Below are 25,863 nucleotides of genomic sequence, written 5' to 3'. Positions count from 1 at the left end.
TGCGTCATACTCAATGACCATGAATACTCAAGACCTTTGTCTTTCTCTTGGAAGACCATGCCCTTGACCCTCTACCCTGCTCCACCGCAGGTAGACTTGCCTCTACTTCCTGGGGTAAGTGAAAACCTCTGGGTGTGAACTGCCCCAGCTTTTTCCAACCTTTTCTTAAGCACTCACTCACACTCCCCCACCTTAATCTGCATCTTTCCTCTGTTCCTGGTCAGCTCTCTTGCTTGGGCTGTCCATGTCTTTCTGTTCCCACCCTCTCTCTGAAGGCCCTCCTCCATCATTTGTCCTTCTCTCTTCTAGATGGCAAACTCCATCCCTCCTAGCTCTTTCCCCTCATCCCAATTCCCAACCTAGTGCCGTCCTCAGCCATTCCTTTCCCCCTCCAGACTTCTCACCGAAACCTTCCTGAAGATTCTTCTACACGTGCAACTTTCACTCTCTCACTCCTTGGTTCCGTGCTCCCTATTTTCATGAGACATTCGCTGGGTGTAATTTAGTTAAAGGTGCAGATCCAGGATTGAAGCAGACCTGTATTTGACTCCTGCTTCCTTCACTTACAAGGCACAAGATCCTGAACATGCCACTTAATTTCTTCATTTCCAATGAGGGGATAATAACAGCAATCACCTTCACGGAGTTCTTGTAATATTCAATGGGATACCATATGTAAAACAGTGAATAGTGTCTGCACATGCCATATGCTCAATAAAAATTATTACTAGTAGCAGCATTTGCATTTTAATGATTATTATCATTATTATTTGTCAGGCACTACACTAGGTCTAGTTAGAAATCCTGAACTAAAAGAAATCCTACCAAATTCATGCAGCCAAGGGAAACTAGTTTGCAATCTTCTATTACAGCGTGGCTTATCTCTTGGCTTAGGATCACCTTTCCCACCTTCAAATCAGGGTTGCTCCTAGGAGTTTCTTCCCATGCTGATTCTGTATGACTCTGGTCCGTTCACTTCCCACAGACACACATACAGTAAATTTATTTGTATCATGTGAGCCAATAGGAAAATACTTAATTTAGCTGAACACAGGACCTTTAACCTATGCTGCTTTTGCAGCAACAAAAGTCTGTTCTGTGTGCAGTTGGAAGTCAATAATTACTGATGAGCAGACAGTTGTATATTATGACTTTGTCCTCCCTACCGTCAGTTATCGCAAGAATAGGAAGTATATTTTTAGCATCATGTTTGAATCCTACCTGACAACCCAGAAACTGCAATAATTTCAACCTATGTAAGCAAGGAAAGGATTACTTTGTTGTTGGTACACCAGAAATGAAACCTAACGGTCATTTATAGCCTGTGATTACTCACTAAGAAGGTTAGCAGGGAGCGCTCATTTCCTTCCTCCATCTTCTTGGTATTCTCAATTCTTTTTGGTCACAGGCTGTGCATGGCACTATTTGTTTTAATTAGGAAGACAAAGTACAGGCAACAGCGATTGTAATAGGTATGTTCAGTAAGGAAACAAATTACACAGTGAGATCTCATCTCAGTGACAAAAAGAGCTTCACTAAGGCATGTAATTTTGTCTAACAATTTGCTTTTTGGAACAGGCTCAGAAATTCCTATGCACTGCCCCAGCACTACTAGGTAAGGCTTGCTCTCTGTGGAGGTATTAGTATGGGGTTCATGGGGTTCAACCAGGGAGCCCCTTCTCTTGGACTGGTGGACCCTTTCACTGCAGGGATCTCAAGTCAGGATCCCGCACACTGACCTAATGCCTCTAGGATTCAACAGTGATTTATATCACAAAGAAAATGGTTCCTGATTCATTCTCTACCTTTTTTTTTTTTTTTAAGATTTTTAAAAAAGGACTCTCTATACCCAATGTGGGGCTCGAACTCACGACCCCAAGATCAAGAGTCACATACTCCACCAACTGAGCCAGCCAGGCACCCCATCTTTCTCTAACACTGTTCCTCTCCTTTTCTATCAGTATTTCAAAACAAATTTGGATCCTAAAAATCTCTTTGGAATTAGTTGACTAGGGGATGAAGAATTCACACACGGCAGGGCCACAGTAGAGGTGATGATGATGCCTAAACAGCTAACAATTACAAAACATTTATTTGTGCAAGGCCCTATTCTAAATACTTACTTAACCTGTATTATTTCCTTTTGTCCTCACACCTGTGAAGGCTTGGCATTACTACCTCCTCTTTACATATGAGAAGTTAAATAATTTGCCTGTGGTTCTACAACTAGTAAGATTCAAGGCTGGGATTCTAATCCAGGTTTGTCAGATGCCCAAACCCATTAGTGCTATAAATCATGTGTCTTAAAAAAGCAACTCCTTCTCTGACCTATTTTTATTTTTAACCATAGTTTGTACAAAATTAGATTAAACTTGATTTTTATTATAGTGTCTCCCATGGTAAATCTATAAATTTCCATAATGCAAAATTAGAGTCCCCACTTAAAAAATGGGAAAAGGACATGAATGGCCAAATGAAAAAATTAAGTCAAATATTGAATTTCAGATATTTAAAACTAAAGGGAATTTAATTCCATTCAAGAAAGAGTAACCAAGTGACACACTGTACTAGGCACTCTAAGTATTAAAAAATAAAGATAGTAATTTTTCAACCTCCAAGAAGCTAATGATCTGGTGGGAGGAACACAGTGTAATATTTCAGTTCTTACTTCAAATGTCATCTCCTAAGAGAGGTCTTCCCAGACCACCCTATCTAAACTGTTGCCCCATTCCCTATAACCTTTTATCACAAGGGTTAGTAAACTTGTTTTCTGTAAGGGGCCAGAAAATAAATAATTTAGCCTTTGTGGGCTGTATGGTCTCTGCCAAAACTACCAAACTCTGCTAGCAGCTATAGATCACAAACAAACAAGCATGCCGTATTCCAATAAAACTTTATTTACAACACAGGCAGTGGGCCTGTTAGTTTGTTATAGTTTGCTGTAGTTTGCTAACCCTACTCTAACATATCACTCTGTTTTTTCTTTCATAGCATTCAACAAAATCTGAAAATTATCCCACTTAGTGATTTATTACTATTATTTACTATTTCCCTCCACAAAAATGGCAGCTCCAAGACAGCAAGGTCCTTGCTGCTTGCTCATAGCTAGTTCTCTGGGGTGTAGAAAAGGGTTCCTGACACAGGACGGTTCACTCTAAATATTTATGGATTAACTAAATGAATGAGTATTATTCCACAAAAAGAGAAACACTGATTGCCAATAAACATATAAACTATATTTGGCTATATTATTAATAAATATGAAATAACTGAAAATGTCATTTTTTTTCACTTATCATACCTAGAATGGTTAGAAAAAGGGAATAAGGAAGACAAAGAAGAGAGGGAAAATAAGGGGAAGGGAAAAAGAGAGGGAAGATAGGGGAGGAGAGCCTGTGTAGACAAATATGTGGGTAAGCTGGCCCTCTCATCTACTGCCGATGAGACAGTGTGTGTGTGTGTGTGTGTGTGTGTGTGTGTATGTGTATATATATATATATACATATATATAAATACATACATACACATATATATGTGTGTGTGTGTATGTATACATACACACACACACACACACACACATATAAAGTACTGACACATACTATAAGGATAAACTTTGAAAACAATGTGCTAAATGGAACACGCCAGCCACCAAGGATCAGGATTGTATGATTCCCCCTCTGCACAGGTATCTAGAATAGGCAATAGTACAATAGTACAATAGAAGTAGAAAGTAGAATAGAAGTTACCAGGAGCTGGGGGAAGAGGGAATGGGGAGTTATTATTTAATGAGTACAAAGTTTCTGTTTAGAATGATAAAAAAATTCTGGAGATGGATGGTGGAGATGGTTGCACAGCATTGTGAATGTACTTAATGCCACTGAAGGGTATATTTAGAAATGGTTAAAAGTGTAAATTTTAAATTATGTATATCTTACCGTAATAAAAAAGTATATATGCTTTTTTATTCCAAAATTGTACTCCTAAGAAATAACTCTGAGGAGATAAGACAGACGGGTGAAATATGTATATGCTAGAATCCATCAACCTCAAGATCTATGAATAAAAATCTAGTTGTATAAATAGAGCCTGATAATAAATATACAAAAGAGACCACTATGCAAGCATTAAGCATGACAAAGTAGGCTTTTCACATAAAAATATCTCCATAATACTATTGTTAAATTAATAAAAAAAAAAACAAGCTACGGAATGCATGTGCAGTAAAATTCCATTGATGTAAAAATTCTAAAGTTTACTTATACATGGAAAAAATGTGAAATATTTTCCAAAATGCCCACTATTCTCTGAATAGTAGATTTGAGATGATTTAAAAATTATCCTCTTTATAATTCTCTGTACTTAATTTTTAACAAAGAATATTTTTAATCAAAATAACATGCTATTATAAACTCCTGTTTATCACTCTTTCACATTAATTAAGGAGGGTTAGGCCCTTGATACTTTCATAATAGATGTTTTCTGTATTTCTGTTTCCATAGCAGCGATAATACTTATAAAAGAATCAGATACATTTTTAAAAAGATACGTACCTCAGACAATGGTGTTATAGCTCTATCAGTCAAAAATAGACTTATTATTTCAGAGCAACATTCAATAATCATGTTCTAGAAATAAGAAGACAATATAGTGAGGTTGAACTTACTGGTTAACTACTAGATATTTTAGTTATAAACTATTTCTTTTTTTTTTCCCATCATCACCTACCTCTAATTCCCAGGAGGCAACTTAGAGGGGCTCATAAATCACAATCCCTCAAATAATTGAGGTTATTTGAAAAGACACAGGATGGCCACAACAGATAAGATTTACTTATGAATAAATACATTATTTTACTGTTAAAATACATATGTTACAGAATTCACACCAGAATAAATTTTTGGAAAATCATTTTTTTCTGAGAAGAGAACCCTGGGATAAATAGATTCAGAACCCAGAAAGGGATTTAAGCAGAGACGAATGGCTGAGAATTGAGAAATAAATGGAAAGAGAAATGAAAAGGAACCGAGAGTCAATGTCATATATTCTCCATTGTTGATGACATTGCCACAGCCTCTACTGTGTGGACACAGCCGTGTTTATATGTAGATATCTGAACCCAGAGGGATCTACCCATGGGCAGGGGTGAATCAATTCAGTTCTCTATTATTATAATTTCATATAAGGAAGGGCGAGAGAAGAGAGCTATAGTGAGTACTGACTATAGGAGCTCAAGATCCTGATACAAACATGGAAAAGGCAGCCTTTGAGCCAGAGGTAAGATGAATAAGATAAGGAAACAGATGAGTGAGAACTTACACCCCCTGTAATAAGTAAGCACAGTCTTGGCTCCTGACTCACCAGTTCCATTTTCTGTGAGGCCCATTGCGTTAGTTTTCCAGTCCTTATGTATGAGCTTACTCATTATACCCTGCCACATACTGCCTCCTGCCACACCTACTCTACTTGAACAGTGTAAGTAGCCCTTCTTTACTTATAGCTAAAGGACTCATGACTATCTCTGACTGGCAGCTTGGTGATGTTGCCAGCATCCAGCAATAATTCATTTTTATGGTTATTTAATACATACATGTACCAGCATTCAGAAATATGAAAATGACAGTTCCATTAATTTTTTAAATAATTTTTTAATTTAAATTCAATTTGCTAATATACAGTATAACACCCAATGCTCATCCCATCAAGTGCCCTCCTTAGTGCCCATCACCCAATCACCCCATCCCCTCATCTACCTCCCCTTCTGCTACCCTTTGTTTGTTTGCCAGAGTTAGGAGTCTCTCATGGTTTGTCTCCCTCTCTATTTTTTCCCCAATCAGTTCCCCTCCTTTCCCTTATAGTCTCTTTCACTATTTCTTATATTGCACATATGAGTGAAACCATAAGTTCCATTGATTTTTAAATTATGACTCCCCAATGCTGATTAAAATCTGAAAGAAGCAAACCACTCAATTCACAGCCCCAAACAATACTATATTTGAGTTTTGATAAATGCAGGAACATAGAAAAAGACCACATTTTAGAGTTCCAAAACTATTTCTAATTCAATTCAATTTAACAAATATCTTTGAGATGCTGTGGAACACAAAGGTGAAGAAATAGACCCTATCCTCACAGTGTACAATGGCTGAGAAGAATAGATTCATACACATCTAAATAAAATGTCAAGCAGAATGTGGTCAGAACATGGATAGGAATATATTATAGGAACCTAGAGGTGGGAAAGAGGAATTGCAAAGAACAGGGAAGACTTCCTGGAGGAAGGTTCATGTGAACTGAGTCTTGAATGAATAGTAGGATTTCACTGGCAGACACTGGGGACAAGGGCTTTCCAGATGGAGGGAGCCAAGTTAGCAACAGAACAGTGGATATGCAAGGAGCAAAAAGCATCTGATATGGTCTTTACTGTGGGTGTGTATAGGAAGCATGTCAGTAAGAATGATGAGAAATAAGGCTAGAGAAGTGAACTTATAACAGGACAAATGAAAGTAAGGAAATTGAGAGGCACTGGACTGAGGAAATAATGATCCAGCTGCTTTGAAAAGGTACTTCTGGCCATAGTTTAAAGGTGAACTGGACTCAGAAAGAGACAAAAGAAAGAGAAATTAACCAGGAGGCTAATTTCAAAATGTTTGGGTGTGAAGTGATCATGGCTAGAAGGGGGCCTGGTTCAGTGGGACCAAAAAAGGTGGAGGGCAAGCAGGGTATCCAGCACTGCTCAGGTGACACCACTTTCCTATGATGAACCTCACAGGCTCTTGGCCCACAGAGAGGATACCCCTGTCTGCACTCTGATTCTCTTATTTATCTCTATTTCTATTTCTAATTCGGTTCCTAGGACTGGTTAAAATATGTTTCCTTCCTATATGAAAGGTTTCAATAACAGCCATGATGCAGTAATGTCATGATTTCATCAAGTACTATCAAGCAAAGTCAGACTGTCTACATGATTAATCATTTCACGTAACAGATGAAGACAGCAATGTTACCTGATAAATAAACGCTTTCCACTACCTGTCTCAACATTTATCAAGCAGAAATTTCACCTCAGCAACATCCTATTTCTATGGCATTATTTGTAGTAAGCCATTACAAACATCCAAAGTTGGCTGATTGGATGCTGGGCTACCGCTGAAACATAGCCTTGAGCTCATCACACCAGGCAGAAAGCTGCCAGAGGTGTACTGTGCGTGGTTGGCAAGGGGCTGGGCAGGCACAGAATGACCCTTGTTCAATCTTTGCCATTGCTCCCTTAAAAAGGAGCATCTGTTAATTCTACAAGGATAGTTTTCTGAGTTACTTCAAAAATAATCATGCTGACTCTTTGACTTAGTTTAAATCCTCATCTCTTTCACCTATGGAAAAAGCTTCCTAAATTGTTTTCCATCCTCCAAACTCTTGCTTCCTCATCTCTCCTTCACATGCCACCAGGCTTATCTCAGCAAATCATAAGGTAGATCATGAAAAGCCCTTCCAGGTGCTGCCCCCTTTCTCTCCTACCACTTGTACTCAGCCCTGCCTTTTCATGGTTCTTCCCTACAGAACCAAGTTCACTCACCATTTTGTCATTCAATGCCTACTGTATGCATCCTAAGTGCCATAAGATGGTAATGAACAAGACCGAAAGAGAGTTCTTAAGGAGCTGATTGGTGGTCTAGTGGAGAGAAAAGGAGAGATAAGAGTCTTACAGCACCATGTGGTGAATCAGAGGAGGAAAAGCTTAATTCCACCCACCTCTTCAAGCCTCATCTCCCACTACATACCCCCGTTCTCCTGCCACAACAGATAGCTCATTGTTCCAAATATAACATTCAGTCCCTGACTTCACATTCCTTCTCTTGCTATATCCTCAGTCTGCTATGCATGCCCTCCAACTAAAAGCTTCCCAAGCAAGTACTAGAGAGACACTATGTGTTAGGCACTGGGCTAAACATTGGAGATAAGATGATGAATAAGACCTCCAGCAAAAGAATTTGTGGTCAAGAGAGAGAAAGAGACACAGAAACACATAACTGCCAAAACAATACAGTAAGGGTACAGGGTATTTTGTTGGAAGGCCACATGTGGATGTCACAGAGATTCTAAAGAACATGACAGTTGGGGAAAAGATTTAAAAGAAGTTTTGCTAAATAAATAAATAAATAAATAAATAAATAAATAAATAAATAAATAAAAGTTTTGCTATGTATTTTAAAAGGATTCCCTCTTGAATGTTCTTATGAGACACTCCATTAAGATTTAGATTATTTTCAATGGTTTTGAACATCAGATTGATGCTTCTTTGAATGCCACATTTTGCTAAAAGAGGACCACCAGGTGGCTGGGCTCATTATGAATGACATCTGGGTACTTACAGCCATACTCATACAATGATTAAGCTCCTCCATGACAAAGGTTTAATTGTACTAATTTCTGTATGTCCTTATCTCCTCCCCAAGCCTGGAAAATTTTTGCTTATAATAGTACCTCAAAAAGAATTTGTTAATTGATGCTAATGTCCAATTTTATTTTTTTCTGTTTTCATGGTACTTTGATATTTGGGATACGTTGACATATATTAAGTTTTGTTTAAGATTTTATTTTGGGGGGTGGGGCACAGGAAAATAGAGAGAATCTCAAGTAGGCTCCACACCGAGCACAGAGCCCAAAGTGGAGGTTGATCTCACTATCCTGAGATCATGACCTCAGCCGAAATCAAGAGTCAAATGCTTAACTTATGGAGCTACACAGGTGCCCTGACAATATACAAATTTCAATTGCCTTTTACAATCCAGGCATCTCATAACTTTGTTCAACTAACCTTAGGTGAATTGGTGAACATATTTTAGGCTTCTCATATCAGTATGCTATTTTTCCAAATAATGTGTTTGTCTCTTAAAGTCAGTCTGGTTTACATCTTTCATAATGCTTTAAAGTCGTTGGTAAGCTCTGAAGATATCCCTAAAGCTATGAATGACAGGTTAAAATAACTCAGTAATTCTGAGCCAGTGTTGTTCATTTTAGAAAGATACGCATAGTTTTCAAGCCAGAAGTGATGAGAACACCTGTTCTCTACCCTTTCGTTACATCTTAAACTAATATCTGTATTCTGAACTTCTTAGCTTATTCCAGACCATAGGCTTTGGGTGGGGAGGGGGAAACCAAAGGAAGAGAGAATAAGAAAGAGTTTAAGATTCATTATCCCCCATATCAACCAAAGGCACATTTTCTGGGCCTTTCTGTTTAATAACCCACCAAAAATCTATAGTGTGATAGAAATAAATAGAATAGATTATAGAGGTTATGAAATCCTGTCCAATTCCAGACTAGAATCGATCTCTTCAAGTGTCCTAGTTAACTTCTAATTAGCGTCAAGTGAAGGTTGGCATGACAACCAACTGGCAGATTTAGTCAATGGGATTTGTTAAAACACAGAATAAAGTTGCCTTTTCTTAAAAAGTTCCAGTTAGCATACTGGAAAAAAGAAAGAAAACTTTATACGTTCCTTCTATTTCCCAACTTTTCAAATGTTCTGAACTAATCTGTTTGCCAATTCACCTAAACAAATATTGGTTTGTCTTCCATTTGATGAGATTCCCTCATACATGGAACCAACAGAACTAAAACACATCTAAAAATGCCCTACTTAAAGCTGAAGAAACATTTTCTAAGTTGAAGAATAATTCAAAGATACAGGGGAGAATATCAGGTTTGAAAGCAGTTTTACTCAAAGACTGATTGATCCACTCGCATAGACCATTCCAGTTAGGACATGAAAGCAAGCCACATACCTTAGTTAAGGCAAGGTAGGGCCTCTGGATTCCTCTCTCTGCTTACATTCAACTGCTGCCTGTACTCCCATTTACTTGGTATTTATTTATACTCATAGTCAACCTCTTGACTGAGACGTTGGGCTCATTGTGATAAATTTGATACGTACATTGGACCCCAGGGAAATTCTAATGACTCACATTCCAACCAACAGGCACAGCTCTCCTGCTCAGAGCACTATTTTAGTTAAATGATCATTTTTAGAGATAAGAAGAAAATTAGTCCCAGAAAAAGTTAAGTGAGTGACCCTTCGTAGTAAAACCGAGTGGCAGAGCACAACCTAGACTTCCTGTTTGTATGGATGCTCACTCTCCTGCCTCAGACAATCTCAGCTGAAAAGACAAATGGGTTCAGGAGAAAATAATCCTTTTTCATAGATGAAGTGGATTCAGGGATAATCTTAGCAAAGAATATTCTGGATTATAGCTCAAAGACATTAATGTGATATGTTTGGTCTACAACTAAAAAACTGTGATTATGAAGTGATCTACAAAAGAAGTGCAAAAATGACACGAGAACTGAGTTTTTCTTGAAAACAGATATAAAAGGGAAACCAGGTACTTTATTAAAATATGTATGTTATTTTATTATGTTATATATAATCTCATGGGTTTAAGATATCTCATCTTATAGATTTATTATAAGTACTCTGTATATATCAGTAATTATCACGAAATACCTGGTAATTCATATGGTAACATACAAAGAGACTCAAAAGATTTTGGGATGTATAACCCAAAACCTAAGACATCAATTCTATGATAAATCCAAGCACACAGCAGAGGAGATGTAGGTATGGGAAAGCAGCATTTTGCAAAAACTAACTGTTCTTGCCTGATGAATCCTTTTATACCTAGGCTTGTTGCTTTCACAATAAAGAAAAATGCAGTCACTCACTCTACTGGAAATTCTGATTCAAAATGCCAACAAGTATATTCTGAAAATCAGGAGAGCTGCCAACTTTTATGTTTTCACATGAGTACATAGATGAGGAAAACAACAACAAAAAAGAGCTAAACCTACACCTGAAACTAATGTAACATTGTGTGTCAACTATACCTCAATAAAAAGAAACGTTTAAAATGGCAAAAAAAAAAATTAGAAAAAAGACAAAAAAAGAGCTATACCAATACTATTCTTTAAGAATTAAAAATGATTTGTTATTGGTAATTGAATATTAACCTAGCAAAAAATGATTTAAGGAAAAAGAGCAGACCAAAAAAGAAGGGAAGATCCTAAAATCTTAAAGGAGGCGGGGGGGGGGGGGGGAAGAGCCAGGCCCCAACTGGCTGGAAATTCAACCAGGAAAGCAGCAAAAGGCAGTCCCAGAATTAGACTGTGAGGCAGGCACTGGGGGAAAGAAGTCCCCAAATAGACAAGAAATAAAGGAAATGAGATATTATACGACAAGCATCAACACTTGGGTAAAAATCTATGGATGAACATGTGAAAATGTAATGATCAGAAGAAAGTTAAGGAAAAAAGACAAGTCAAGAAGAATCAAAGCTCATATATGAAAGGAAAATAACCATAGTATACTATTTGACTTGGCTGCAATAGTGTAAACACCAAATATCGATTTAACCAAATTCTGTGATATAATACTCAAGAAAGGGGAAAGGATAAGTTGGGGAGAAGTATAAATGAATTAAAACCTTATATACTATAATAAAACCAACAGATATTATCTCAAATTGATACATCAAAGAAAAAAAGAACAATTAGTTCTAGATATTAGCACTATTCTGGCTTTCCTCCTTCCAAGTCAGTAGAATGTGACATATTTGGCCAATGAAATATTAGTGGAAGTGACATGACAGAAACTGTAAGAGCCAGTGTGTGATTCACCCCCTTTCTTTGTCTCCTGTTGCTGTGACTGGTGTTTTTTTTTTTTTTTTTTTTGAGGTTTTATTCATTTATTCATGAGAGACAGCGAGACTGAGAGGCAGAGACACAGGCAGAGGGAGAAGCAGGCCCTCTGCTGGGAGCCCCATGTGATATTTGATCCCAGGACCCCGGGATCACAACCGGAGCTGAAGGCAGATGCCAACTGCTGAGCCACTCAGGTGCCCTGTGACTGGTAATATTTCATATGATGGATGTGCTACCAGCCTGGATGCTGGCCTGAGGAGATATGGAGCAGAGCCTCACTCAGCCCACTTGGATTTGAAGGCTGTTTCTTACGGAATTTTTCATGACTGATACTACTTATTATTATAGACATGGAAGTAAATAACAAGTGAAACAGCTGAAAGAGTTGAAAATGGTTGCCTCTGCAGAACAGGACTATGTAATGAGGAGAGGTTGGCTAGGAGGAGCTTGTCCCTTTTCAGGAAGTCTTGTAGAGCAATTTGATTTTGAAAATGGCCACAATAACTACAGAATCTATACCTCAAGAAATTAGATTTATGCGCAAATGGAAATTCAAAGAGCAAATGAATACGGGACAACAAATATCTCTCTGCTCCTTTCATTTCCACAGACGGTAAGGAATTGCTACTTCACTCCTGAAGGAGGAGACATCCAGCTTCAGACTTGTAACTAATCTGCTTGGTAAGTTTGGAAAAAGCAAAAGAACATGCTAGTTCAGCCCCTTCTGGGAAATCTTTGCTTTTATTTCTGGAGGCACCCTGCCTGCAGGACTGTTGGTCTTGGCTCCTGTGTGCAGTAAGCCCAGTGGGGGCAGAAGGGCAGTGGAGAATCCTATGGTTACACATGTGTGATGAGATGGGCAAGTCTAGCTCATTCAGGGGTGAGATATTAGTAAGCTCATTTGGTCACAGACCTAAAGCCACGTTTGCTAACCAGTCAGCTTTACCAGCAATGATGCTGATATTTTGATCTCCACTACTCATCTCCTATATCCCATTCCTCAACTGGGTTCAGAACTCAGGAAGGGTAAAAGAGATTTGACCCTCTTCTCCAAACACATTATACCAATCACCACAGAAACCACTCAACTGGGTGATCAAATGAATAATGCATCATTAAGATGTGTAAACTTTTTTTTTGTTGTTCAAAAAATATACATGCAAAGAAAAAGTCTGAGAGATATACGCTTATCTATATTTTCTAGTTTTCCTTCACACATTTCTTGAGTAACAAAAATGTTCAAACAATAGACTTAAGAATAAAGAGTAAAAGGCGATGCCTGGGTGGCTCAGTCAGTTAAGCAGCTGACTTCAGCTCAGGTAATGATCCCAAGGCCCTGAGGTCAAGCCCCATGTTGTCATGCTCCTCGCTTGGCAGGATGCCTGCTTCTCCCTCTCCCTCTGCCCCTCCTCCTGCTCATGTTCTCTCTCTCTCTCAAATTAAAAAGAAAAAAAAAAACAAAAAAAAAGGGTAAATGAATAATATAAAGTTACAAAGCATTGTTTTTTGGGATTCATAGTGATATCTGAATGATTTCTCTAGATTGCCTTTGTTTTCATTCATCATCAGATTCTTATAATTGGTAGGCTTAGAAGAGCTTTGAAGGAAACACTACCTATGTGTCCAAAAAACATTGGATCGTACCTGATACTCCAAAGAGAGAAAACAATAGAACCACAAAGTTCAAATTTAGTTACATAGCTTTGATGAAGTAAAAAAAAAATCACATCAATAATTATGTAAAATGACATCCATGCTGCAATAGTAATGCAATTTTCTATTATTTAATAACTTACTTCCATTTCCTTATCAATTGATTTCTCTTCCATTTCTTTCATTTCAGATACATTTTCATCTGAAGTAATTTCAGGAGTTGTTGGCAATGATATTTCAGCTATTTGCTTAAGATTAGATAGTTTCTCATGAATTGAAATAACTCTAAAAATAATAAATACATATTTTACTTGAAGAAATAAGAAAGGCATTCATTTATTCCCAGAATCAATAATATGTGTAAAGTAAGTCCTCAGTTATTTAACACTTGGATTTCTGACATTCCCAAACATCATTCATTCAATCATTTATTCATTCAAGAAACATGAGCAAAGAGACACAATTCTAAGCTCCATAATCTTTATGATCTAGTTATACACTCAAATAGATATAAAATGACTGGCAAAGGCACAATGGCAGAAAGGTACACATCCAAAATACTGCTTAAGATAAAAATAAAGGAAATAAAACCCATGTGGGCAAAGAAAGTCCAGGAAATGACAGTTTGCTCCTGTATAAATCTTGATGCCATGATATGATTGCCTTGCTGACCTGAAGTAAGAATTACAGCAAGTTAGGCATGGTTCAAAAAGGCCAATCAGGGCAGCCCAGGTGGCTCAGCAGTTTAGCGCCGCCTTCAGCCCAGGGCCTGATCCTGGAGATCTGGGATCGAGTCCCACATCAGGCTCCCTGTATGGAGCCTGCTTCTCCCTCTGCCTGTGTCTCTGTATCTCTCTCTCTCTCTCTCTCTCTCTTTCTCTATGTCTCTCATGAATGAAAAAATAAAATCTTTAAAAAAAAAGGCCAATAAATGAGGCCACAGGAATGCACAGTACATTGTTGGGAGAGAGGTGGAAGGGTAGGTAGAAGAATCAAGACAGAAGGAAAAGCAAAAGCCAAGAAGGAAGGCAGAGGACACAGGGGCAATTATATCAAAGACGGAAAGCTTCTGGAGCCACAGGCCAGGGAACAGTGGATCCTCTGAAGGCAGAGGTAAATGGATAGATGAGGGAGTCAGGAGATGGAAAAGCGTTTGAAGCTGCTAAAGGAGGCAAACAGCCACCTGCATGGCCTTCAGTGATTCCATGCTACAGGCACAGCACATGTGTGCACACGTATGCATGTGTACACCACTGTGGGTGTCCCCACCGATGGAGAGAGGAAAACTTTTATAAGACATAACTGATCCATAAAAGCAAACTGCCATCAGGAATAGAGTCAGGAATGTCAATTCTCTTGTCCCACAGGGCCCTCACCTGCAGCATGGGATAATGCTTGATTATCATAATGATGGTTCTCGGCAATATGAGATGAAAAAGAACCTTTAATTAAATAAGAGGATTTAAAATTGCATGTTTAAAAAACTCTACTATAAAAAAGGTAATGGATAAAATGTAAAAATCTGTTATTAAAAGTTTACTTGGAATACATCGATTAAAAAAAAAAGGGGGTCATCTCCAATAGTGCTAGAAAAACTGCCTGGTGCATTGGAGAGAGAATAGGACTCAAAGGACCTGGGTGGGTCACGCTTGGTTCCATCACACACCAGCATGGGACCCTGGACAAATCACCTAACTTCTCTGGTCCTGACATTCCTCCTACTGCAAGACTGGAACTATAAAACCCACTTCATTTACTTCACAGCATTTTGTAAGAAATGACATAACTACATTCATTCTTAAACATAAGAAACCACGTGAAAGAAAGATGATACTCTAACACACCATTCTTCATGCTAATAATACCTGGAGAAAGAATTCTTATTTCTCTTTCAAAAATAACATAGCTTTCCTTTCTAATATATGGTATTGCAGGATGGATCAACTATCCTTTGATGTTTGGGTTTCAGCTTGTCAATGAATGTCCAGAGCTGCACTATCTGCTTCAAAAATAAATGGCCTGGTCCAACTCTGTAAAAAGCAGGCTGAGACCAAGCAGAGCAGGCTGGGCCCCTTGTGCAAGATGCAACATCAGAGGATCTAGCTTCTCAGCTTCAGGCCCCAAGCCTTCTGACCCCATTTGCCCCAACGTCTTGCCCACATACATCTTCACCTCTCTGTCCACATCAAAGCTGGGTCCAGCTTTTGAACTCCCACATTGGCCCATGAACAAATATCCATCATCCCATTTGGGTTGGACCAGCTGCCTACAGCCTCTGCTCTCATTTCCTGACTCATGAGCACTCACTCTACCTGGCTGCTGGGGCCGAGAGGCAGGACCCAGCCAGGAGTAGAAATGTGGGTGGTGGGAAACCTGAAGGCAGAGACAGTAGGTAGGGAGCTGGATCTTGGTTAGAAGAGTTTAATTAGATAGAATAACACAAATCTTTAGGCATGTTTATTGAGAACAGTATCTTTTCCTTTGTTGTGGTAAAAAAAATGCAAATAATTAAAATAGGTTTTTCTTGGTGAGTACTTAATTTGGAGATTAGGAAATGAAATGAAGGAGGGCTGCCCAATTTGAAGGCTATTCAGGTCTCTTCTCTAGCCTATTTTTTCTGATCTGTTGTACTCTTACTTTGCCTCCTGAATGATGGTCAACAGGAGCAAGTTCCCACATACTGATCCCATCTTGACCCTCCTAGGAGCACAAGGAATGCCGGCCTCAGCGAGAGACAGACGCCACTTTGCCCCATGCCACCGAGGGACAGCTTAGCTGAGAAACTGTCAGGCACGCTCCCGTGTGTTTACCTCGGTGACTGCTGCATGTCCCTAATCTTAGGAAACCTACCATGGCTCATAAACACTCCAAGTTAAGAACTTGTTGGAACAAAAGAGAATTCTGTCAGTTTGATTACATTCTACTCTGCAGAAATTATAATCATTTACATATGATTCTGAAAAAAAAAATCCTGCCATTTTTCTGGCTACAAAGCAAGTGTTTAATTTCCTAACTTTGTTGCTTAGCTGGGCTAGTATATGTCCCATGTCTAGAATTTCTGCCTCACTGAGAAAAAAAAAAAAAAAAAGGAAATTTGAATAATTGAAAATATGCCAGCTCTTGAAACATCTCTTGTTTTATTCTCTTTTATGGCGAGGCCAAGAAGTCCTTCAAAATGAAAACCATGGAGCATGAACAAAGCTCATCAGGGAAGAACAGAGAAGCACCCAGTCTCTGTTCACTAAGCACTTACGAGGTGCCCAGCAGTGCACAGAGTTGACACTGACAGACACAGAGGTTAATAATGAGACCTGACCTGACATTTGCCCAGTGCTTTTGGCCTTTCAGGGTATGTGCACACACTGTCCTGCTTGATCTTAACAACAACCTCGAAAGGCAGGCAGAGTAGATATTATTTCCATTTTACAACTGAGGAAGTGGAGGCTGAGGTCACAAGGGCAAGGAACAATGGAATCAATACTAAATTAACTAAGCAATGAAAAATTTAAAAACAGACTAGGAATTTGGTAAATTCTTGGGAAAAGAGAGAAACCAGGCATGAGCAAAATTAGGGATATGCCCTGTTTGATGGAGAGGAAGGAAGACAACCTAGATGAGGCAGAGACTACTGATGTGGGGAACAATATAAATTAGGATCTGACACAGGGCAAGGGAGGTGGTGGACTTTGTCCTTAATGTTGCAACCCAAAACAGAGCCACATGTTATTTTTTAAACACATCTCAAATTTCAGAAAAATATAATACAGACAGTATCCTTGTACTCTTTATCATCTTTATGATGCATTAGGAACTGTTTCTCCAAATCTAAGTACTCTTATTATTATACCCACTTCATTGATAGGGGTAGGTTAAGCACAAAGAGGTTAAGTAACGTGCTCAAGGTTGCAAGGTGCACCACTGGCATTTGAACCAAAGTGGGCTGGATTCAGAGTCCATGCTCTTAACCACTACAATATCATACTCCTCTAAATAAAAGGAAGATTCTTCTAAAAAAGGCTTCTAAAAGTTCTGTGATTTACCTTGTACATTACTAAAACAGCCTATCCCAATGAAAAAATCAGCAGAGTTGTAGAAAATTCACCATTACTTGCCTGTTCAGTGGAACCCACAAAGAGCCAATACAGACATTGCTAGAAGTGCTATTAGGTGCAGCATCTGAAATATTCTGAGGCTTCATATTATATGCATACAACAATAAAACCTATAAGAAAATTAAAGGACATAAAATATGGCATCAAAATTACATTTTGCTTCAAAATAATATCATTAAATTTTAAAGTTTTCCTTTGAAAGAGAAAACAATATTTTTTTCAATTCACTTTAAACAACTTTTTCTCAGTAGGTTCTATGCCCAATGTGGTGCTTCAACTTACAACCCTGAGACCAAAGAGTCTCATGCTCTATAGACTGAGCCAGCCAGGTGCCCCCTCAATTCACTTTCAAGAAGAATAATATGAACGAGAATTGTATGAAGTTTATGATGTAAAATAAATGCCATTTGATAATAATATTATTTTTGAAGGGTATCATTTGTTATTGCAATTAAGTTTAAATCTCAGTCTTCGAAGGCCCTCTGTATATTGGAAATATGTACCTGGTGACTATCCAACCTTGTTTCTTATTACTTCTCAATATGCACTTTCCCCACCAGTGGTCATAGCTGCTCTGTGCATCATTTACACTTCTCCTTTCCTCTTTCCATTATTCAACCTACACACAGCATTTTGGTCCCCACTTCTAATGTAGAACTTCTACTAATGACTCATGCTCTGGTAATTTCCCTGTTGTTTGCATTTTGACAATCTTTAAAGGCAATTCCATATATTCTAGTACCTATTTATGGCCATCTTCACAGAATTTGAGATTCACAGAACCTTAGAGAGGATCTTGTCTAAGGCCCTCACTTCAGATATAAAAAAACTCAGGCCCAGAGCTGCCAGTCAAAATTGACTAATTAAGCACATGCATTTATCTCTGCTTCCTTGATAGTCAAACTAAAATAAGAGTAAAGTATGCATTTAAAAAGGCATAAATCTACAAAGACAGACAAGAAGAGACAAGGTAAAGGAGACAGGAGGTGTTAGCAACATGCTGAACGACAGAATGTACTCAGAAGAGCACTGGGTGACTCAGAAAAAAGGAAAGGCTGTGTCCTGACTGCCTTGGGAGGGGTTGCCAACAATGAGCATGACGGAGAGCCCTGGAAAGGCTTAGGAACTGGAGACGTCAGGTATCTTAATCTCTCTCCTATCCCTTCGACAAGCCCATGCAACCAGATTTCCCCATTTCACTTAACTCCTCTCTGGCCAAATGTCTTCCATTTTCCTCTCTGCCGAGGCTAAATCAGAGACTTATCCTCAGGGGAGTTAGGTACAGGAATGAGATGCTGAACTGAAGACACTAGAGGGGCACCTGGGTGGTTCAATTGGTTAAGCGTCCAACTCTTGGTTCAGCTCAGATCATCATCTCAGGGTTGTAGGATAAAGCTCCACATCAGGCTGTATGCTCAGCACAGAGTCTGCTTAAGACTCTCCCACCACTAGCACACACTTCGTAAAATAAATAAATAAATCTTAAAAAAAAAAAAAAAAAAGAAAAGAAAAGAAAACATTGGAATTAAGTCAAAGCCTGTGTTCTCAACAAGAGACATCCCCTACCCCACTGCGGGCCCTGCCCGTGATGTAGGAAACCAGACAGAAATTGAAAAGCATCCTCTTTAAGGAAACTGACCAAACAAAGAGAAAAGACCTATGGGCACTGACATTTCAGCATCCTACAATGAAACTGCTGGCTCCTGCAGTTACCTTACAATGAGGTCTATAAATCAATAAGTCTGACCTGATACACTTTTTAGCACCTTCAAATATGAATGAATAGCCAAGGGTCACTAGACATGAAATGAAAGGTAGAGACCAAAACTAATAAAAAAAAGGAACTTGAAGAATCAGGTATAAGATGGAGAGCAGAAAAAAACTTCAATGAAACCATAATTGAGAACTTCAAAGAGAATAAAGACAATATTTCCTCTGTGAATCCAGAACACAGTGCTGTTAAAATGAACAGAGAACAAGAAAAAGCTCTTAAAAACTAAAAAAAAAAAAAAAAATATGATCACAACAACTGAGTAATCAACAAAAGATATGAAATATAAGGTTGAATATATATCTCCCCAGAAGTAAACCTAAACTTAAAACACAGGTAACAGGGGGAAAAAAGAGGAGGAAAAAATTGATAAATTCAATATTTGAATAATAATTCTAGAAGGTATAGAGATAATCAGAGGGAGGAAATTATCAAAGAAAAATATTCTTCTTGAACTAAAGGCTATACTTTCCAGATTGAAAGGGGCACAATGGATGAAAGTGGTACACCAAGGCTCATCATGGAATTTCAGAATAAGGGGGACAAAAGAAAGATCCCCAGAGCTTCCAGAGGAAAAAAAAATCAAAAGAAAGAACTAGGAATCAGAATAGGAGCAGACTTAACAGCAATGCAGGATTGCCAGAGACAGTGGAGCAATGTCTCCCATGTTTTTAGGGAAAATAATTTTCAACTTAGAATTATGCCTAAAGAATAATGAAGTCAGCATTAAAATGATGACTTTCTGTCGGACACTCAAGGTCTTTTCTATTCTGTGTAAGCATAGGGTCAATCTCGGTCAATCTGTTGCAACCTGTTCACACCTCAGGGGACTGTAGTCATGGTATTGGCCCTTGGCCAAACCTGAATGAAATGTACTACTGCAGTCCTGTCCTTGATTCTGAAGCACCAGGAGGCAGCCTGTGCCATCCTGTCAGCATTTTGGTAGAAAATATACATATTGATGATTTGCATCTGCATTCTATTGTTCTCTTCATTTCTATCACTAAATCTGATCCTATGCATGGTTTTGACCACATGAACAGAGTTATGAAAGACTTTTCCTCAGATGAGACATCAGCCCTCTTGAGACCAAGATATCTTACCATATTTTGGTGCTTATGATCTGTAGATGAAGTGTGTCCTGTGCAACTGAGCAAGGACCCTGGCAACTGCTCCTGGGCATCTTGGATCTTTCTAATGGTTATCTTTGCTTACTTTATCCTGCCACACCTTATCCTTTACCAAAATCTTCCATGAATATACTTTGTGGAATATATTATATGGTATATCCTTTGAATAATCAGAACCTCCAACACACCGTTTTTGGGGAAGCTGGAAGATGTATTCATTCCACACAAGAGAGCAAGTCAAGATAGAGAGAAACACGGGACCCAGGGAACCCATCTCAGAAAGAGATGAAGGAATTCTCAGAAGGAAGGCAAATGGGCTCTTATGTTGGTATCTGAGCCAGGAGAGCAATCAATCCAGTTTGGAGAATATCTCTGAAAACAAAGACAATAAAATAATGAGAGACAAGTTGATGAGTGTGACCATACAGAGAAGAACTGTATGTTCTCTGAAAGTTTAGGAAGAATGAGAGATTTTAGAATACAGAGAACACTAAGTTAAACAACAACAACAAAACAACAACAACAACAAAAAAAAAAAGCAGGTTTTTTTTTTTTTTCTTTAGAAGATGGAAAGGAAGGAAATAGTACCTTATCTGGTTCAGCTGTGAGTGATATTTACATAGTTGTAAACATTGGCTATTGGTTTAAGAATTGTGATAGAATTCATTTAAGAGAATGTGTGGAAGAGAGAATGTATGTGAGGGGGAAAAGAGGTTGATATTAGCCTTCATCTTCCACAGTAGTATGTGAGTTTGATAACTCAAGGAATTATCATGTGAGCATGTAATGTAGATATATGGCGGGGGGGGGGGGGAACCTAAACAAACAGAGACAGCTGAGAGTTAAAAGTAGTTGTATCTAATGGTGGAATTCAGAGATGTGGACAGCTAGACAAAGAAATATACTTTTTATTCGTTAAAAGTCTTTTAAATTTGGTTTTTCAAACTATGGTAAATTTGATGAAACATTTCTGAAATGAAAATGTAATGAGTCCCAGAGAGATTAGTCTGTCTTATGGTGTTGCTGTTGTTTTGTATTTGTTAGCCTTGACTCCCAAACTAGCATATGAAATCCCTGTGACAGAAGTGACATCTTGGACTTTTTAGTAGTGCTTGCAGCACCTGCTTCATGTTAATTAATATCTTTATATTTCTGAAATTTTCATTCCATCTTTTAAGAGCTAATGAAGTTCCCCAAAGCACATTAGTGGAAAAATTTAAATAGACAACATACTTAAATTTAACCCCTGATAATGAAAATGACTTTCTCCCTCCTCAGGCTGACACTTGTCAATGGCTTTGAAATGCAACTTTAAAGCCTTTTCTATCTGAGTATATCACAACTGAATTCAAAGTTTAACAGTCTGAAATCAAAATGGACTTGGATAAAATAGGGCAGTGGTTGAACAACAGAACACTAAGCTCACTTGCATATTTGTTGTGAGCCTGGGCTTTGGGGCCAGAATGCCTGAATTTGCTCCCACCACTGTGTGATCTGGGCAAATTATGAAAGTGTTGTGCCTTTAATTCCTCATTTGTAAATGGAAGTGTGGTAATGCCCATCCCTTGGATCGTGTGAGGATTCAATGGGTCAATGTGAAGTGCTTAGAGCATCACTACTGTAGTTGCGACCATCATGCCCACTCCTGGCTCCTCACCCCCCCTTGCTTGGTACCTCTATGGAGAATTCTCCATAGTCTTTAAGACCCACTACTAAACCCAAGCTAGTTTCCTGTATGACTTCCCAGGCTGTCCTCATTGAATCCATGTGCTTAGTTCTATTCCCAAATTGTCCTCACTCCTCAGGGATAAGTGTCACCCTGTAACACTTTACATACTCAGGATTGAATTCTGCAGGACACAATACACCAATGACGACATTTCCAATGCTCCTTAGTCACTTCTGCAAAGACTTGTTTTTCAATGGCAAAGAAGTGATGTGATCTTGACAAACATTGAGGAATACTGTATTTAAAATTGGCTTGAATGCAGAATCCCTTACAGCCCTGCAATGGGTGAAAAAAGAGCCCCTCCTCTACTAGATGGAGTTGATTCATTACTTCCCCACCTTGGTATCTTAGTCACCTAACAAAGTGCCTGCCATATGTACATGTATTGAGTATGTACTCAATCAATGTTTTATTAATTAGTTAGTAAGCAGCTAAGTTATATGCATGTTATAAAGAAATCCATATGAAGAACTAGAAGACTATGGTCCCCATGTCCATTTTTGTCATTAATAAGTTGTGGCATTGGTCAAGTCACTTTACCTACATGGGGCTTGGCTCCCTCATGTGTAAAATGAGGGCATCAAATAGACAGTCTCTTAGTTTCTCTTCATTTCTGAAATTTTATTTGGGTGGTACTAAGAGAAGTCAGAGAAGTTTTCCAGTGGGAGCTGTGTAAGCCTCAATGCAGTAGCTTCTTGGAGTGGGGTGTTTTGGTAGCCCTGGCCTAGCCCAGTGCTTCTCAAAGTTAAATGTGTATATATTATTTGGGAGATATTAATAAAATGCATATACTGATTCAGTGGATCTGGAGTAAGACCTAAGATTCTGCATTTCTAATGAGTTTCCAGGAGCTGCCAGTGCTTCTGGTCTTTGATTCTCAGATGCCAGTCCCTGTCTCCTCTATGCAGTTTTGGTCTTCCCCAGCTCCAGAAGCAGGGTGTAATTTTGGGCCTCATCTGCAGCACCAGGCTCTCATTAGTCACTTGGCCAACAAGACCTAGAATCCAGAGCCCCTCAGAGGGAAGCCCTGTGCATCTGTATGATCTCTGAGTTTCAGCACTCCTGACATCTGCACTGACAACACTGAGCTTCTGAATTTACTATGACTTGATAGTTTTCCTAGGAATCCCAATTCTTCCTTCAGTACATAGGACTGAACTTGTCTTGAATGCACAGCCTGCTTATGAAATACAGTCTAGCTCTAACCAGGGTCATAAAAATCTCCAGAAAAGAGCATTAGCTCCATATTTCTTGTTCCCAGACTGGCTGGATTTCTGCATTGAATAGACCTATCTACAAGAACCTTTCTGGTTCTATCCAACTCTGTGTTTTCACTTGACACTTGGAGTCCTAATTTTCAGTGCTTTGCTTGATCAGACACCTTGCACTTGATCATGCTTGACTGCCTAAATCTTCTGTGGCCTCTAAATACCGTATCTTGGACTGTCTAGCTGCACTTAACGCAATAGCCTAGCAACAGTCTGATTCCCTCCAAATGAGGTCTCATAGACCAAAAGAAAGGCCCCATTACTGCTTCTTTATTGCCCCTCCTCCCTGCTAGCTCCCAATTGCATCCCTTTGAGTCTCATCAAGTAATAAACATAATTCAAGTCTCATTTTAAAACCTGGGCTGGCTTGTAATCCCAACATACTGGGAACTCTGGATGCTAAAAATAACAAGAAGATGAGTTACAATAAAGCTGAAGGTCCTAAGATATATTCTTAAGACAAATCTGGGCCATCAAACCTCTGGCTGTAGTTACACCTTTTTAAGCTGAGCTGTAGTTATGCATCTCTGAGCCATTCTTCACAACTAATTTTAAAGCTTGTGTCCAGGAGGTTCATTAAAATGATTGCTCCTTGAAACCTCTGTAGTTTCTGTCTCTAGAAGATACTGGAATTTTTCAAAAGATGTTTAGTTTATAACAAAATTCCAGTGAAGAGCTTATATGTGGTTCTACTATATTCTTCTAAAGATTATCTTGTTAAATAGGATAATACAATTTCTACCCCCATACTTAAAGTTAAACTTTCCCATATTATAAACTTAACCCTCAAAAGTATTGTGGCATGGAAATATTTAGCCCTTGAAAATTCTAAAAATTTTATGTCAAAATCCCTAGTTCCAGGATTTCTGCTTTGCTGCCACCAGCATCCTTAGCTCCTACCAGCATTTCTGCTTCAGATACTAGATTAACTGAAGAGGACTTAGTAGGTGAATCAAGGGATATTAACTTGCATTGTTAACCCTCTAAGTCCCTGGAAACTCCAACATCTTAGGTCAGATATTAATTTTCATCATCATCCCGCCCAGAGGCTAGATGTGCCTGCAGCCAGGACCATTGTCTGAGGACTCAACAAAGCACCATGCTTAGGAGTGCAGACTTGGAATCAGATTTCTCTAATCCTGATTCCTTGTCAGCTAGCTTTCCTCTGTCCTGTGTCTTAATTTCCTCTTCTGTAAATTGGGGCTGATGATAGTACCCACTTCACAGAGTTGTTGTGAAGTTAATATAAGCAAAGTATCTAGAATATACTAAGTTTTACATTCACTATTGCTATTATCTTGTAGTTTTATGAGCTGTAGCCAGTTATTCAATACAAAACTCAACACTAAACACCTAAGATAATGAGCAGATAAATGTTCAAATACACCAATACTTAAATCATCAAACAAATTTCAGTGTTATCTTCTGAAAAGATAGAATCTCAGCTCTGAGGATATCTAGTCCATCCAAGTCACCATTTCCCATTTTTTTGACTAAAATTTATGTCAGCAACTACATCTTTTATCATGACCCAATACATACAGATTTATTACCAAAGAGGGGAAATAAGAAACGGGAAAACCGTGTGTTCTTGTGTCTTTGCTTGTGGCATAAGAAAACCACTCTAGCAATCTGTTTAAATCATAATTTGTTAGCTGGTGCTCTCTTTTTAATCTCTGACACCAGTTCATGCTTCCATGTTAACTGTCAGACACAATCTTTGATGCATAAAACCCTATTACTCTATCAGCCACAGATATAGTCATAGCATTAACTTCTCAGATCACTGTCTCAGACTGATATGGATATGATACTTGTATGAGCTTGCAAAATGAACTTCATACTTTTCTTCCTTATTATTTAAAATTAGCTGCTTAGGTAAACATTCTATTTCCCAAGTATGTAATCCTTCTGTACCCATACCCTCCCTGCATGGATATACTCTTTTATCACTTGGTTGTTTCTCTTGCCAGCAAGTAAATAAATTCTGACATACACTGAAAATCAATTAATCTGAGAAATTTTCTTTTTGACAACATCGTGAAACAAAAACTTCAGTAAACATTTTTTTTCTTGTTTTAATTTCTTTAAAAAAAAATACTACTCAAGACCCACACAATATTGATTCCATGGTCCATTAGTATTTTTGGATCCACAAATTGAAAACTACATTACTAAATTCCCCAAAAGAGACTATGCAGATTTATTATTTTTAAATGTATATAGAATATCTGGCAAAAGTTTGATGTGGAAAGTGTGGGAAGGAGAGTACTTTCAAAATGTAAGAAATAGCTTTAAATATTCCTGGGGAGTGATATGTTAAAGTTCCTCTTTTTGTATGAGTAAAAAGAGATATAATTGACCAAGAGTTAGCAGCAGGTTACCAGCCTAAAGAGGCTGAATGAAGAGACCAATGGGAGAAGTGTGCTTGAGAGCAAAGAGAGGTAAGCCCAGGAGGCTTCACAATCTGACAGGGTCACATGGGTCAAGGAGCAACAGAAGC

The 25,863-nt window shown here is 38.4% G+C and overlaps 1 protein-coding gene across 14 annotated transcripts in view; it reads right to left on the bottom strand.

Annotated features, from left to right (window-relative positions):
- The window catches only part of CFAP54 (cilia and flagella associated protein 54), a 297,401-nt gene that overhangs the window by 21,308 nt on the left and 250,230 nt on the right, over window positions 1-25,863 (bottom strand). For 7 of the 14 annotated variants that reach the window (XM_038558708.1, XM_038558710.1, XM_038558709.1 and 4 more), the window contains 5 exons: window positions 17,463-17,572; window positions 13,494-13,635; window positions 4,551-4,625; window positions 3,936-3,993; window positions 1,335-1,421 (listed from right to left, as the gene is read on the bottom strand). In XM_038558708.1, coding sequence (XP_038414636.1) covers window positions 1,345-1,421; window positions 3,936-3,993; window positions 4,551-4,625; window positions 13,494-13,635; window positions 17,463-17,572 — 462 coding nt within the window. In that variant the 3' untranslated portion in view covers window positions 1,335-1,344. Of the gene's footprint in view, window positions 1-1,334; window positions 1,422-3,935; window positions 3,994-4,550; window positions 4,626-7,573; window positions 7,670-8,815; window positions 8,962-13,493; window positions 13,636-17,462; window positions 17,573-20,551; window positions 20,736-25,863 lie in introns of those variants that run through there. The other 7 variants (XM_038558714.1, XM_038558715.1, XR_005370580.1 and 4 more) reach the window with 6 other exon arrangements.

The sequence above is a fragment of the Canis lupus genome, chromosome 15 (genome assembly GCF_011100685.1).
Source record: "Canis lupus familiaris isolate Mischka breed German Shepherd chromosome 15, alternate assembly UU_Cfam_GSD_1.0, whole genome shotgun sequence".
NCBI lineage: Eukaryota > Metazoa > Chordata > Mammalia > Carnivora > Canidae > Canis > Canis lupus.
The sequence above is the reverse complement of the archived record's forward strand: the minus strand, read 5'-3'. Positions and strand labels throughout refer to the sequence as shown.